This window comes from Heliangelus exortis, chromosome 18 (assembly GCF_036169615.1).
Source record: "Heliangelus exortis chromosome 18, bHelExo1.hap1, whole genome shotgun sequence".
NCBI lineage: Eukaryota > Metazoa > Chordata > Aves > Apodiformes > Trochilidae > Heliangelus > Heliangelus exortis.
The window spans coordinates 15410127-15425670 of record NC_092439.1 but is presented as its reverse complement, the minus strand read 5'-3'; the positions used below and the strand labels follow the sequence as shown (position 1 = coordinate 15425670).

Genomic DNA, 15544 nt, shown 5'->3' with positions numbered 1-15544 from the left:
TCTCTTGATTTTGCTCTGGCATCAGTGTCCTTGCCTTGATACCTGCATTACTCTGTTTAATGGTGTCATGCAGGAAAGGGGATATTTTCTTTCCCCAGATGCTGTTTTCTGCCTTAATCCTAAGCCAGACTTTGCTGTGGTCTTTTCTCTGTGGGAATAAAGCAAAGTTCAGTGTCACCCAGCCTGGAGGTGATGACATCTGAAGATGATGATGATGAGAACCTTGAAGTGTGATTTTTATAGGGTAGTTTATGAAAGCCTTTAGAGAGCCTGAACTTTAAAACCCCCTGGGGATCCTGTCTCTGGAAAGCAGAACATTTAGACAGGGTACCCCAGAAATGAGTGCAGTAGTGAAATCACTGTCACACAGTCCTACACTGATATTTACTTTAGTTCATGCATAGCCTTGCTGGGGAAGGAAGGGTTTGTCTGGCTGGAACAGATCCCACCCATTTGTTTCTTTGCCCAGCCCCTGGGCCATGGGGGACAGGGGACCCTGTGGCCTCACTCAGTGTTTCCTCCTGGAGGGACCAACAAGAGCTTCTCAGTGGGACCTGCTGAAGGGTCCAGAGTTAACAATTGTTACCATGCAAGTGCCAGCAAAGACCTGGGTATCATCTGGCTTAGACCTTCAGGGACATCTCTGCACCCTGCTTAAAATAAAAATTTATCCTGGAGCAGTCTGGCAATCTGTGCTCAGGCCTGGTGTGACCTTGCACATCTGAGAAGTGAGAAGGAAGAAGAAGCAGGGGGAAGAGATATTTGATTTTCCTTTCCTCTTCTTCTCTTTTCTCTTCTCTTCTCTTCTCTTCTCTTCTCTTCTCTTCTCTTCTCTTCTCTTCTCTTCTCTTCTCTTCTCTTCTCTTCTCTTCTCTTCTCTTCTCTTCTCTTCTCTTCTCTTCTCTTCTCTTTTCTCTCCACTATATGATCTTTAAGTACTTTTTTCTTTTTTCAAGCTTCTAGCATTTGTTTAAAACTGAAAGTCATATCTGGATTTGTTAACCTTCTATTTTGCCTCTGTAATTTTATCTTTAAGCTGCATTATAACAGGTAAAAATCAACCCTTGCCAGTAGAAAGTATTTGCAAACTGCTGGTACAGTGGGACCAACCATTCACCCCAAGAACTTGAATGTAAAGCCAGCACCAAAGGAGCTGCTGAGATCCACACCTGTGGGGTTGGTATGAGTGTGACTGACAGCCTGGTCAGAATGAAAGGTTTGGGACCCCATTTCTGCCTGCTCCTTTTAGCTCAGAATGGGGGAGACCCACAAATCCAAAATGAGGGCACAAGTTTCTCTGTCTTTCAACCCTCCCAAGTTTACAGAAGTTTTGCCACGGAAGTGAGCCAGACAACAAACAGATGAGTAGCAGATGAGTTCTCAGGAATACAAACCCTTGCTTGGGTCTTGTGTTTCTAGTGGCTTGCTCTTGAATCCTAGCATTTATATCTGTTTTTTAAAGACTTCACCTTGTCCTAAAGCACAGCACATGGGCTCAGTGCAGAGTTCTGCCAGGCTGGCCTAGCTTGAAATGTTCTGAGTTCAGTGAGATGGCAAAATCCAGCTCCTGTGGTTCCTTTTGCTGAACATGGTAACTTGACAAGTGGCAGGTGCTGCAGAAACCTCCCCAAACCCTGTCTGTGTTTTTGCAGAGAATGCAAAAGTGAAGGAAGGCAGGTGTGGGGTTTATACCCAGGCAGGAGCATCTCACCCATTGCTGAGCACCTTTTGGGAAGCCATAGGGGCAGATCCATCTCCCTGGTCCTCCAAGAGCCATTTTCCCAGGCATCCCAGTGCCAGAGGCCACCAGCAGCAGTGCCCAGTGCTGCAGTGTGAGGGGAGGGTGCCAAGAGCTAGTACCCAGCTTGGGGGATGGTGGGGAGCACCTCCTCCTGCAGACACCAGCACAGGGCTGGCTTTGCTTCAGGCACAGTCCCCAGCTGGTCCTGGCAGCTGGATGGGGCTGAGGGAGGATTAGCCTCCAACATCTCTCATCTTCAACCTGCCTGACCACAACCTGGTAGGGGAACAATCCAGGAGTACCTCTGCTTCCCCCTCAGACATCCTCTTCTCTCTACCACACCAGGCACTTTTAAGAAATCCATTCCTAATATTTCCTTATTTTTTTAGAGCCCTTACACCCAGCCAGATGCCTTATTTTTGTGGCTCCTTGCCCCTCTTCAGCCCTGTCTTCTCCCCTAGCTTGAAATGAGCCCACACATGCCAAGTCCAGGAGAGACCATGAAGATGAAAAGCCTATTTAAAAGTCACTGGAATAGGTAAGGTTCTAAACACAGAACTGCTTCTGCCCTCCACAGAGAAGACAAAAATCTCTCTAAGCAAAAAGGAGTGGTTTTTTTAGCATTTTGGGCAGTCTTGAGAGAGGTGCATACGGAGAGAAAAAAGCACTCTGTACTTCACGCTACTCTGAACACAAAAGTTGCTCTTGGGCACCACTCAAGATTTGTGAAAGCTGGTGTAGAAACTATGCTAAGGTCAAAGCGTCCTTTAAGTCAAGGAAAAGCCAGTTACAGCCTCTACAGGATGATGGTGTGAGCATTACAAGCCTGGCTTAAGGACACCTTAAACTCCAGTGTCCAGCCAGGATTTGGAAGTGACCACACCAAGAGACTGCTCAAGGAAGAGATGTTGGGGAACAGGATTTTCTTCAGTATTCCTTCTGCAAGGCCACCCCTGGGAAATGCCAGGTTTGTTTCCTATACTTTAAAAGCTACATTCATTATTTTGTGTTTTATTTGTACAACAGGTACATTCTTCCCTTTGGAATGAGGTTTACTAAAACTCTAGGCAAGAAAATCCAGCCAGTGGCCCCTGAAACCACGGGAATGTCTTCCAGGCTTGCTGTCTAAAGCTCTAAGATCCTGTCACGTTTCAGCTGGGAACTTACCAAAAGCAAACATATAAAACAAGTAGTAGTAGGACTGTAGTTCAGAAGTGATGGATTGGTCTTAAAGGAGAAATAAACAGATACAAATGATTTTTCTTTTTATACTCAGAAATATGAGGCATTTAATTATTTGCAAACAGACTTTAATGAAGGTCTGGTAGAATTACTCTTGCCAGAGCAAACGTATCAGACCATTCAATTATTTCCCATACTAGCAAAAAAGCACACAGCATCTTTTGGTTGTACAACAATTACTTTCCAAGGGACACCAGTTTTGAAGTTACACAGCTGAACAGCTGCTCATTTCTTTCTTCTCTACTGTCTTGGCCAGCATTGCTTTTCTAAGAACTCTTCTAGGGAAAGGCAGGAAAAAAACTTTCATTTTACATTACAAAGTGCAAAAGCACTGCCCAGTAATAATACAGTAGGCAGTTCTCCTGCCTTTGGAAGGGAGGTCTCTTTGAAGCCTCACTAATACATTAGAAACAATCAGAGGATTGAAGAGTTCCTAAAGTGTAGAAACCCACTTCTAGAAGCTGCCCAGTAATTGTTTATTTCAAGGACTGTAATGCTGTAGTAAAAATGTGGAATGCTTTCCTAAGCCTCTGGGTTAGTGCATCCAGAGATGCACAGCAGGTTCATCAGCTTCCCAGACACCCACTCAGGGAATCCACAAATGGTTTTGGTACAAGCAAATTCTCTATGAAGTCAATTAGCTTTATGTATTAAGAAGTTCAGATAAAGAAGAGGAAACTGCTTTGATGTTGCTCTGCAGACAGTCACCGCTCAGGAAATAATCTTCATTTCAGGCTTGGATTCTTCCAGGGCTCTCAGTTCATCATCCACTTCAGAACTCCAGAAAATGTCATATAAACTGTACCCAAACAAAAAGGCAAACTGGTTCAGTGAGCATCCTCCCATTAAGAAAGATGCACACATAGCTGCTATGGGAAGATCATGTAACAGGAAGGGCCCTGTCTAGGTTGGAGAGAAACAAACATGCCTTCCAACATGCCAGGAACATGCCAGGAACATGCCAGGAACATGCCAGGAACATGCCTTACAGGATAGGACCCAGTTTTTCCCTCCCCAGCACCACCCTCTCCTTGTTCTTGGGCCCTATGGACCAAAGCAGATCCAGGTCTATGTCTGCATCCCTGGGAAAGGCCAACGAGTGCCGGTGGCATTTAACACCCCTGGGTCACTGCTGCCCTCAGGTGCAATTCCCAGGCCCCCACCCCATGGCAGAGAGAGGGAGCAGCAGCAGAACCCCAAACATCTCTCACATCAGCTGCTGCAGGTTGCAGCTGGGATTCCTCAAGGCTTCACAGATCTTCCTGATGCCTGCATCATCCAGGGGGTTGTAGCTGAGGTCCAGCTCAGTAAGGCACTGCTTGGTGACCAGGACAGTGGCCAGGGCTGCACAGCAGGATGCTGTCAGGTCACAATTACCCAGCCTGCAGGGAAAGGATGGAGGAGAGGGAAAGGTCAGTGCAGGCAGAGATGGCTCCAGAGACCCAGCCAGGCAGCAGGCACAGCCCAGAGGTCCCCATCAGGCTCCCATCTCCAAGGTAGGAGCAGGGGCTGCTCCATGGTCCTCCCACAGACAGCAGTGCTTGTGGTGACTGATAGACACCTCAAAGTCCCCTCAAGCTTAATGGTATGTGGGGACAGGGGGAAAAGGAATCCTAAGAAGATATTCCCAACTTCAACACCATGCATAATGCTTTTGGTTTAAACTGATCATAAATAATATCTAAAGTTTGTCACTTGAGACTTGCAACCATTCTCTTAAAAGAGCAACTGAGGCCTCTAAACTGAGGGCTGAGCAGCTTTAAATGGTTCAGCAAACATCACTTCCAGTTTTACTGATGTCTCCACTGATCCATCTGTTCAGCTCACTCACTGCAGCTCCCAGGCTTTGGTCAGATGGCACAGAGGAGACAATCAGGGTGTCCTGAGTGTCACAAAAGCCACAGCTGGCCAGATGTTGGTGCCTGCCTGGGGAGGAAACAGGCAGATGCTGAAGGCAAGTCCTGCCCCAGGACTGGCACCCACAGAGACTTTGGAAAGCAGGAGAGAAGTGGTGAATCCAGGCAGGCTTTGCCCTGAGCCTGGCAGGCACAGCAATTCACACACCAGAGCTGGACTGTCACTCCTCCATCTCTGTGTCCCACCTGAGAGAGGCCCTGGGGAACAGTTCAAAGAAGAGCATGGGAAGTTCTGCAGTGATCTGCTCACAAAACAAAGCAAGAGATCCCTCCAGCCTCCCCCCAGACTTGGCTTTAAACCCTGAGGGTACCCTGCACCATGAACTCCCAGTTCTGTGCCTGGGAGCACACTGGTGTCTGGCTGTGAATGCACCATTACAGGGTGACAAGAGACCACGAGTGACAGGGGACATGCAAACATTTGTGCATTCCACTTACTTGCCAGTGGGCTAGTTAAAATATCAGTTTGTGAGCAAAAACTACCATGCTACCACCTACTGCCACCCTCCTCCTCGGGGAAGGGGAAGGTGAAGGCTCCTGGGGGTGACCCTTACCATAGGGACTGGATGGTGCAGCTGGGGTGCAGCAATCCCTCACACAGGAGTCCAACCCCTGCATCTCCCAGCTTGTTCTCTCCCATATGCAGCACCTTCAAGTGCTTGTTGACACTGAGAGCAGAGCTGAGAGCCTTGCAGCAAGCAGTCGTGAGCCCACACTCCCTAATCCTGCAAGGGAAAAGTGACAGGAGATCTGGATAGGGAATTTATCAGGCAGCTTCCACCTCACAGTTACTTCACAGGAGCCCAGATAGTGGGAAAAGAGGAACCAAAGCCTTCCCACAATCACTGTACTCCTTCTCAAGCCCCCATCTACTCAATCCTTTCTAAGAAGCACCTTTCCCACTCTTTCTATTTGGGATGTCTGCCTTGGGGTGTGCACCTAGGAAAAACACCTGCCCATAAAGCAGAGGAATGGTCAGTGACAAAGTCCCTCTTAGCAACCCCGTGCCTTCCTGGGGCACCTCCCCAGCTCCCAAACCACCAGGGCAGGGGCAGAACCCAGCCAGGGGCAGAAAATGACCTGGCAATGTAGGAAAGTTCAAGTGCTACTCCTTGAAAGTGAAAGAACAATTCTCCTCTGAAGCCCATGTGATACCAGAGCATCCCAGCCCAAAAGGTAAAGGGTAGCAGAGGATGCCAGGAATAGTTCATGACATTAGAGCCTTCTTTCATCTCACTGGTGTGAGAGCCTGGATCCAAAGGAGGACCTGAGATAACTGACCACAGCACTCATTTTGCTATCACATGAGGCATTCCAAACTTCAAAAGGGTCCTAGCTGACATTTGTTGCATGATAAAATATATTTTAGACAATAGCTCTGCAAGTGGTGCTTGGTCTTTTATTGCTTATAACAGGAGGACTATGGGGCTGATCTTAAAAGTGTCTACAAGTTTAAAAACACAAACCTGTTACCCTCTGCAAGTCTAAATCTTTTAGATAACAACTGGAATAAGTTGTTCCTGGAACCATCCCAATTGAGACCCTGTCTGGTGGGCATTACTTCACCTACATCTTTCTTCAGTGAGGTCTCCAAAGAAGACAAAGGTTTTGAGAAGCTTGAGAGCAGCTCACCATAGCTCCTGCAGCTTAGATTTGGGATCCTTGAGAGCCTGACAGAGCATTTCCATCCCTGAGTCCCTCAGGTTATTGTCTATCAGACTGATCTCTGCGAGGGTCTCTTTTGTACTGATGACTCTGGAGAGATCTTTACAGCTAGCACTTGTGAGATCACAATCCCACAGCCTGCAGGGAAAAACAAAATATTGCTTTATAAAATGAGTTCCTCCTTCATTTCCATCAGTTGCACCAAAAGCTCTATTTGTAACACGAAAAAGAAACAGGAACATGGAATTCTAGTGGACAGATAACTCAACAGGAAGCCAAGACAATGCCAACACAATTTCCATTCACTCTCTACCCCGAGTGTGATCCCAGAGATTTCAGTGCAGTTCTGTTTGTTCATGGTGCCCTCCACCTGGTTTTAAGAAGCAGCTCATTTGAAGTAGAGACATTCTTGTTTCTCTAGGGTGTGTAATTAAGAACCTTACTGCTTAGGATCAAACCAGCAGCACAAAGCAGACAGCTCAAAGGCTGCAAGAGGGACTTAAGTAACCACTGCCAATTCTTACCACAGCTTCTGAATTTTGCAGTTAGGATGCAGAAGTCCTTGGCACAGCAGAGCCAGACCAGAGTCCCCAATCTTGTTATCCCCCACAGAGAGGTCTCTCAGTGATGACTTGGTGCTGAGAACAGCGCTGATGTCCTGGCAGCTATCACTGGTTATGCCACAGTTCTCCAGGCTGAAGGAAAACCAAAAAAAAGCACATTTGGAGCTGCTGCTCCAGCCCTGCTGTGTTAGACAGAGCCCAAACCCCCAGGTCAGACTGAGAAGGGGCTGCAAGTCACTGCCAGACCCTGCCAGGCTCAGAGATGCTACAGATATCACAGCCAGGCTCTGGGTGAGGCAGCACATGGCTGCTGTAGTCCCTGATGCTGGAGGGCACTTTTCCTCTGATCTAGCCATCCACATCCATTAATACAAACCAAACTCCCCCTTCTTGTCAGCTGTCCTTTCCAAGAGGAACTTTGCACTGTATTACAGTGAGTCCCTGGCAGACAACCCCAGCTGGATCACAGAGACAACATTAAATCATTTGTCCTTCTTCCATAAACCCCTTCAGGCACTTTATCCCAAAGAGAAGGTCAAACCCAGCATCTCTATTTTGAAGCAAAAGAGGGGTTTGAATAAATAAACTCAGCTGGCTGATAATTCAGGGGTAAGAACTGGAGTCACTGAGGGCATTTGCTTCTCTGCTCTCAGATCCTGCCAACCTCTCAGCTCTGGTGACTGCAGGTTTAACCTGGGACACAGACACTGTACCAACAGGCATGAGAGTCAGCGCAGAATCATATGCTAAAAAAAGCTAAAAAATATGCTAAAGGTCAACTCCCCAAAAAAATGAAAGCCTCAGACTTTGCTTACAGTTTCCAGCTACAGGAATCTGACCCAGCAAAGAAAACTGGACTAAACTTCAAGCATTCCTGACAGTATTTCCTGCCTTATGGAGAGCATGGCTAGCAGGATGACCTGCAGCTAGGGAGAAGCAGTTGTTCCTTACTGTAGGAGCTCCAGGCTGCAGCTTGCCTCCACCAGCCCCTGACACAGCTGCTTCACAGCTCTGTCTCCCAGAGTGTTGTTACTCAGGCTCAGCTCCTTCAGGCTGGGCTTGCTTTGCAGAGAAGCATTCAGACTTTCCACAATATCAGCTGTCAGTTCACAGTACTCCAGCCTGTGAGAAGGAAAGAAGTCAAGAGGAAACCCAACCACTCTCACAATGTCCTGCCACCCACAGGACACCAGCTGGTCAAAGTCTGTTACAGGTGGGCAGAAAAGATGCCAACGAGAGCTGATACCAGGCAATGCATGAAAACAGAGGTAACAAGAAGGTTTTAACAGCATCTATCTCCATGCTCATTTCAGGAAGCATTAAGTCTCAAACCAGACCCCAAGGGACCCTTGCAAGACTTAACCACCCTCCCCATTTTTACACCAGGCTGATGAAATACTCATGCAATTGCAATAATGAGTATTACACTTTAATTATTACTTGTTTGGTTTTACTAACACGAATTTTAGTAACTGCTTAGTTATGAAAACTGTTGAATGATTCTTGAGATTACTGTTACTACAGATAAAATGGGTTTTTTAAGTTGTTTTTTTTTTTTTTTTTTAATGAAAAGCTGTGTAATTGACTTTGGTGAAGCTAGAGCAGACCTGGAGCTTCAGGAAAGGTACTTTGGATTCATAGCAGCATAACAGAGATGCAACCATAGGCTGGTGCTTGGCTCATGAGGAGTCCTGGAAACACAGGCAAAAACTAGATGGTGAAGAAATTAAATTAAACCCATGCACTCCTGACGGAGTTTTGCATTGCAGCCCTCCCAAGAGGAGCTGGGGGCTCTGAGCAGACGTGGGTTCCATGCAGCTGTAAAACAAGGACCAAGTGCAGCAGAATCAGGCTCTCCCTGGGCATTAACAGAGCCCACTGCCAGAAGGGCTGAAAAAAACTCTACAGGAATAGACAACCAGCTCTTACAGACTCAGAAGACCAACCAACATGGATAAGCATGACACAGTTACATAAAACAAGAAGAAATCCACACCTGGCAACAAACTCCTGGTTGTCTCACATGAGAAACAAGCAGGACCTGTCTGATGACCAATACTTACTGCAGCTTCTGCAGCTTGCAGCTGGGGTTCATCATCCCTTGGCACAGAACCTGCACTCCAGCAGTCCCCAGTTTGTTATCACTTACATGCAGCTCTGTTAGGGAAGGCTGGGCACTGAGGATGGAGCTGAGGGTCTCACAGCTGGCACTTGTCAGATTGCAGTTTTGCAGCCTAAATGAGAGAGGCAGAGACAGCTGGGGTGAGGCAACCCCAAAATCACAGGGGCTCTTCTCAGAGATGAGCATCTGCTGATGTTTGAGCCTGGAAAGGGCACCATTACATAGCCCTCTGGATGCCCTATGTCCAGAGTAGTGCTACTGTTTTACAGGAGTGCCAAAATATTTTATCAACTAGTATGGCACCTTTAACACAGACAATAGCTCCCCTGCTTCCTTCAGTGTAGGACTCATACAGGACCTCCATCAGGAGGATCCCACCCTACATTAAATAGCACTTAAAGTGCTTTATAGAAGGGTTTCAATCATCATGAGGCTTATCTCAGAGATAAAGCAATCACTTTGTGATTTATTGCCCTCCCTGGAAATGTGATCCAGAGCATATAAAACTAAAAATCTCATTTAACTTAAGTCCCTGGATATCACTTAGAAGTTTAATAGCCTACTCCAGGAAGGATCTGTGAAGCTGATCCTTCAGCACTTAAGGTAAGAGAAGCAGCACAGGAGCACTGCTGGTATTGCTGTGGGGTGCTGAGAACTTCTGGCAACAGAGAAGAGTTTTGCATGGTGGTACCAAGTTTGACTTAGGTTTGATCACTCTTGTATTCCCTAAGACACCTTGTTAGAACCCCAAGAAATGAGCAATTATGTTTCTACACTACTGAAACAGCTCAGTCCAGGCTGTTACTTGGAAAAGTCTGGAAAAGTCTGAAGCTTAGAACAAACTCTCTGAAAAACTACTTGTGTTTGTTTTCCCGTGGAGCATCACAGTCAGTTTCTTGAAGGACCATCAGAGAGCTGCAGTTTGATCAGCTTTACAGTCAACTTTCCCTCAGCTTGTCAGGGATTCCTCACTGCAGGGGTCCAGGGACTTCGAAGCAGGAATATCTGATCCAAAAGGAAAATTATTTTTACTAGGTAGGGTCTAGAATCCTCAGGACACACCTCAGTAGCTCAAGTACTGCAGCATCCTGCTGGTACTGGAGATGTGGTACAGAAAAGGTAGCATCAATCTTCAGTCACTGAGGAGCAGGGCAGGAGCTGCTGGCTTTGATTAAAGCTCCTGCACTGTGGTTCCTGAGGGAAGCCCCTGGATGTGGTGCTGGTGCCTTTGAAAAGCATGCTGGTTTGAACCAAGCTGGCCCTGCCCAAAGCAGATGATGCTTGAGCCAGTCCAGTGGGGTGAAGAGGGACTCACAGCTCGTGAAACACTTCTGAGAATACACTTCAGGAGAATACACTTTTGCTTGGCCTCTAGAGAAAGGAGCAAACTGGATGAGGCACCAAGTTCTGTGCTTAAAACCGACAGAAAACCTCTCTGAAAATTGCATTTGTGAAAATGTCACGCCAGGTGACATATCAGTATGGACTAAAGGCAGAGTGAGGCCCTCTGTGCTCATCTCTTTTGTTTAAACTGCTCTAAACAGACCATCCAGCTGCCTGGGCCAGGGGAAGATCTGCTGGCTCTTCCAAAGGAAGTCTCCATAAACCTTTGCTTGGCTGGGAGAACATTACCTGTCCTTCCCTCAGTGCTGGCTGACAGACTGATCATCCAGAATTCTTTCAATTAACTAAAAACTTCTGGAGTTTTCCAACCATCTGACCCTGGTAATTGCTGAGATCATGACTCCTAATGTCATCCCATACTAATTTGCCTCCTGGCTTCACCTGCAGCAGCCTGCAAGCAAATTAGAGCAAGAGAACCCCCAGGGCTTTACCACAGCTTCTGGAGGCTGCAGGTTGTCATCAGCAATCCTTTGCACAGGTACTCAATGCCTGCATCTCCCAGCTCGTTGTTGTTCAGCTTCAGCTCTGTGAGTGATGGATTTGTATTGATGATGGAGGAGAGATCCTTGCAGTTACTGCTGGAGAGATTGCAGTCATCCAGCCTGAGAGAGGAGGAGAGAAGGAACACTTTAGGAACACTTCAGTCCTCAGAGCTGATCTTCTCTCCCTGGCTGGAGTATTCTCTGAGAAAGCAAAGTGGGTGATTTATTCCCCTGCAGCCCTGGGACACCTCCTGAAGTCTGTGTGTATGCACCACACCACCCAAGCCATATTCTCTCTCCAGAGCTGCAGCACAGGCACAGGAGGGCAAATGTCTGAGCCAGGAGCTCCCCTGTGCAGAGGAGGGCACAGGACAAGTCACACCCTCCATAGCAGGGCTTCAGCTGGAGGATTCACCATCGTTTAAACACCAACAGCAGCAAACCACCAAGCATCTGAAGCCACATCTAACCCCAGAGGCAAGCTCACAGGCTGACAACATGGTACTACACTAAGAGCAGCCAGGATGTGTCTTCAACCAGCCCCAGAGAAGTTTGGGGAGTTTGGTCTCAAGTAGGTGAGTGCCAGGCTGCACCCTCTCTCCCCACCATGACTCTGAGCACACAAACTCTGAGCTGGCAGTGTACATCCTCCCACTGAACATCAGCATCTTTCCAGCTGCTGCTACACTGATGGGAGGAGCTGAATTGGAAGGAGAGATAAAGAAAGATTTAGGAGCCCAATGAAGCAGAAAAGACATGGGACAAAAGGAAAATGGCAGGAATAGCCCTGCAACCTCAGGCACAGCCAGATGCGGTCCAGTCATTTCTCCTTAGACAACAGTATGAAAAGTGTGGCTCTAGTAGGCTCCTAATTTTCTGTCTCTGGCAAGAAGAGTTGGTTCCCAATGGGATCACGATCAACACTGACACAAACCCTGCCACAGCCACTCTCATCCACCCTGTTCTGAGCAGGACAGCCTCTGCCAAGGAGGGAACCATACCCCTGCATTCCCTGCCCCTCAAAGCAGACTTGGAGAAGTCAAGCTCAGGCTCAGGAAGTTTGCCAGCAAAAAGCTCCTTTGCAAAACAAAAGCAGGTCAGTTTCAACCTGACTTCCTCCAAACCATCACTGGCTTGATGCAGCCCACCCTCTCCAGCCCAAGGAAGATGATACCATCCTGTGGGAATCCCAAACCAGAAGAGAGAGGAAGCCACCCTTCTGAACCCTGTCCTATAGCTTACACCCCAGGAGATGGTTCCCTCACACTGGTTTGCCCAACACATAAGGAATGTACTTTTGGAGGCAAAGTGAAGGATTAAAATTTACTGGCATGTAGCTTGTGTGTGAGTATTAATGTACATTAAATTAATTAAAATACTTGATAGCACACAACCAGAACCTTAAGAGCATGCAACCTAATGAGCACAAAGAGACATCTTTAGATAAAGGAATTACCTAGTTGAGTTCTAGCATGCCATAGAAGAAATATACCGTTATAATATAATATACCATATACCATTACATCTTTCCAAAAGATGTTCAGCCATAGTTGAAAAAACTGCAAGAGGGTGGGTACCCCCTCCTCAAAAATAATTTTCTGGGTAAAAGACGTAGAACCATTTTTGTTACTGTGCAATTTCAGAGTCATAGGTGAGCAGTTCTGCAGCTGAAAAACACTGGAGAGAAACACATTTCTTACTTAGAAAGGATGACATGCAATTAGTAGTTACTACCTGATGGCTTTGCAGGATTTCATTGTGGACAGAAGTTCTGCCCATCTAGATGGGTTCATCTCCTCACACTGGATGTCAAGCTCCATTTTGACAGTTGAGATAAGATCTGAAAATTTAAAAGAAAAATTATAACTTTTTATTTTTCATCGACTGATGAAAACAACAATCTCTTCAACATCCCCAGCCCTCAGCCATGGATCACACCACACAAAGAGGACAGATGGTGTTTTACCAGAACCAATACAAGCCAGCAGCATTCAAGTGGTTTTGTCTAGGACTTATCAAGGCCCGGCCCTCCCCCCTCCTAGAGGCAAAATGCACATGGATCTTGGAGAGATGTGGCAGCAGCTTAATATCTGAAGGCTGCTTGTGCAAGAATAATACACCCCCCTTCCCTCTCCAAAGGATCTTAACCAGAACAAAGTTTTTTTAGAGGTTTCAGTGTTACTCTCTCACTATTGCTCACTACTGAGCAATACCAGTGTAGCACCCCTGGCTGATTGTGGGATCTTGAGCTATACTAAAAATTAAGGTATCTTGGAGAGAATTAAGGTGAACGAGGAAGACTACTATGAGAACTGCCTAGGCTTAGCTTAAGAATCCTACCAGCAACGTGTCTGTACGTGAGAAGGGGAACCCAGGTGGATGGCAGAAGCATTCATATCCATGATGTGATATCCAAGCTTTGAGAGGCTACTCTGGTTGGGCAGATCCAAGTACAAAGAAGCTGGTAAACAGGATTATTTTTCCTCCAGTCAAACTGTACTTCTGAGCTTATGTAAGCACAGCAGCTCCAGACAAATATGAAAAAATATGCCAAGGCAAATATGTGAGCTGGAGGCTGAGTCTACAAAGTTCCAGTCGGTGACAAAAAGCAGTCTTGGTGTTCTGTCTTTGCTAACATAACTCAGACTACAGGGTATTTGGAAAAAAAAACCAACCAAACAAACCAAAAACGAACAAAAAAAACTGAGTTACCACACTGGATTGTGAACAGAAAAAATTACTGCCTTTCATCACTGGCCTCCCCCATGTCCGTCGAGGGGTTGAGAATCGAAGGTTCGAGGGTTACCGAAATCAGGCTTTTCATACAGTCAGGTGTGAGAGCTCCTATCGGGCTTCATCCACACCAAATCCCTCATTCAGGCAGGAAGAGGAAGTGCCACGGGAGGAAGGCGGTGCCGGGAACCCGGAGCAAGGCGGGACAACGAGCGGAGCATCCGCGCAGCTCCTGCGCACCCTCCGGCAGAACCCGAAACGCTGCTGGACCTCTCGGACCAGGCCCTTCGTGGGTTGGCATCGGGGCACCGTATGGAGGGGCTTGAATCACCCGGTTAAAAAAATCAATGCCGACCCAAGGAAACCAACTACATGACTTAGTACACATCTCCCGAGTTTGTTCACTGAATTTTGTCCCTAGTTTGCCTCCCTCAGATCAAAACAGCTCAGCTATGCAGCTTCCTGCGAGCTGAAGAAGAAACCCGGTTCCGAGTGCCGTTATCTCCCAGCTCAGGCACATCCGCCATGGGGCTACTCCAGCTCAGGCAGCTGCCTCCTCTGCTCACAAAACTTCTTCCTTTCCCTTTCCTCCTCCCCTTTTTTTTATTTTTTTTTTCCCCTCGCACCATATTTAACACTTAACTCCGGAACTCACCACGTTACCCTTCTCGCCGCCTCATCCCGGGCCCGGTAGCTCCTACTACCCACTCAGCCTCCCCGGGTCCGGGCCGGTCCCACCCTGGATCAGCTCCACCCCCCCCGCTCCGGTTCCGCCCCGGCGGGGAGGAGCTTGGCGAAGTCCAGAGCGCGGTAGGGAGGTTTGTGGTGTTTCCTGCTGTTCCTTTCTTTCTTCCCTTTCCTCCTCCTCTGCCTCTTTCTCTCCTTTCTTCCTTTTTTTTTCCTTTATCTTCCCTTTTTCGTCCCTATTTCCTGCCTTCTTTGACATTTCTTCCCCTTCCCCCTTTTCCTTTTTTTCCTGACCTTGATTCCCTATTTCCTTCCTTCTTTTTCCCTTTCCATTTTTTTCCCTCCCATTTTCCTCCCTCTTCCCTGCTTCTTCATCTGCTTCCTCTATATCCTTTCCCTACTTTTTACCTGTTCTCTCATCGGTTCCCTTTTTCTTTTCTTCCCATTCTTAACTTCCCCTTTCTTCTTTTTCCTGTCCTATCCCCTTTTTCCTCCCTTGTTTCCACCTATTTGCCCTGTTTTCTCCCTTTTCCCCTTCTCTTTCTTCCCCCTTCATTTTCACTTTCTCCCTTCATTCCCTTTTTCCGGTGCTCTCCCTTTTCTTTCCCTTTCCTCACTCTTCTTGCCTTCTTCCCTCTTTTGTTCCTTTCAACCCCTTTGCCCTCCTTTTCTCCTCTTTCTATTTCCCCCCCTTCCCTTATTGCCCCTTTTTCCCATCCATCCCAATTCCCCCCTTACCAGGAGCATGAGGATATGCAGGAAACAAGACAGAAGAGAGGGAAGTCCCTGTAGCAAGGGTGTGCACAAGGGATGGGAGGGAGGATCACTGGTTACATGGGAAGGTCCCACCAGGGCTGAGAGGACAACCCCTGCCCCATGCTGGGATCCAGAGTAGGATGGGGATGCACACAGGTCACCCAGGGAAGGGGCAACACGGAGAGGGAGACAGGAACCCTCTTGTACTGCCCCAGGAAGGTCAGAACTGGGAA

The 15544-nt window shown here is 47.3% G+C and overlaps 2 protein-coding genes and 1 long non-coding RNA gene across 3 annotated transcripts in view; 1 reads left to right on the top strand and 2 right to left on the bottom strand.

Annotated features, from left to right (window-relative positions):
* Positions 1-15544, bottom strand: part of LOC139804605 (mucin-5AC-like) — a 284635-nt gene that overhangs the window by 13376 nt on the left and 255715 nt on the right. The window lies entirely within an intron of this gene.
* Positions 3030-12979, bottom strand: RNH1 (ribonuclease/angiogenin inhibitor 1). Its single transcript, XM_071762242.1, has 9 exons — positions 12870-12979; positions 11085-11255; positions 9191-9361; positions 8079-8249; positions 7089-7259; positions 6532-6702; positions 5454-5624; positions 4195-4365; positions 3030-3782 (listed from the first exon to the last, which is right to left on the bottom strand). Exons 1-9 carry the CDS (start codon positions 12953-12955, stop codon positions 3695-3697), a joined length of 1371 nt encoding a protein of 456 aa, XP_071618343.1. The 5' UTR covers positions 12956-12979; the 3' UTR covers positions 3030-3694.
* On the top strand, positions 12859-13809 carry LOC139804737 (uncharacterized). Its single transcript, XR_011729518.1, has 2 exons — positions 12859-12962; positions 13691-13809. It is a non-coding gene; the product is annotated as an uncharacterized lncRNA (long non-coding RNA).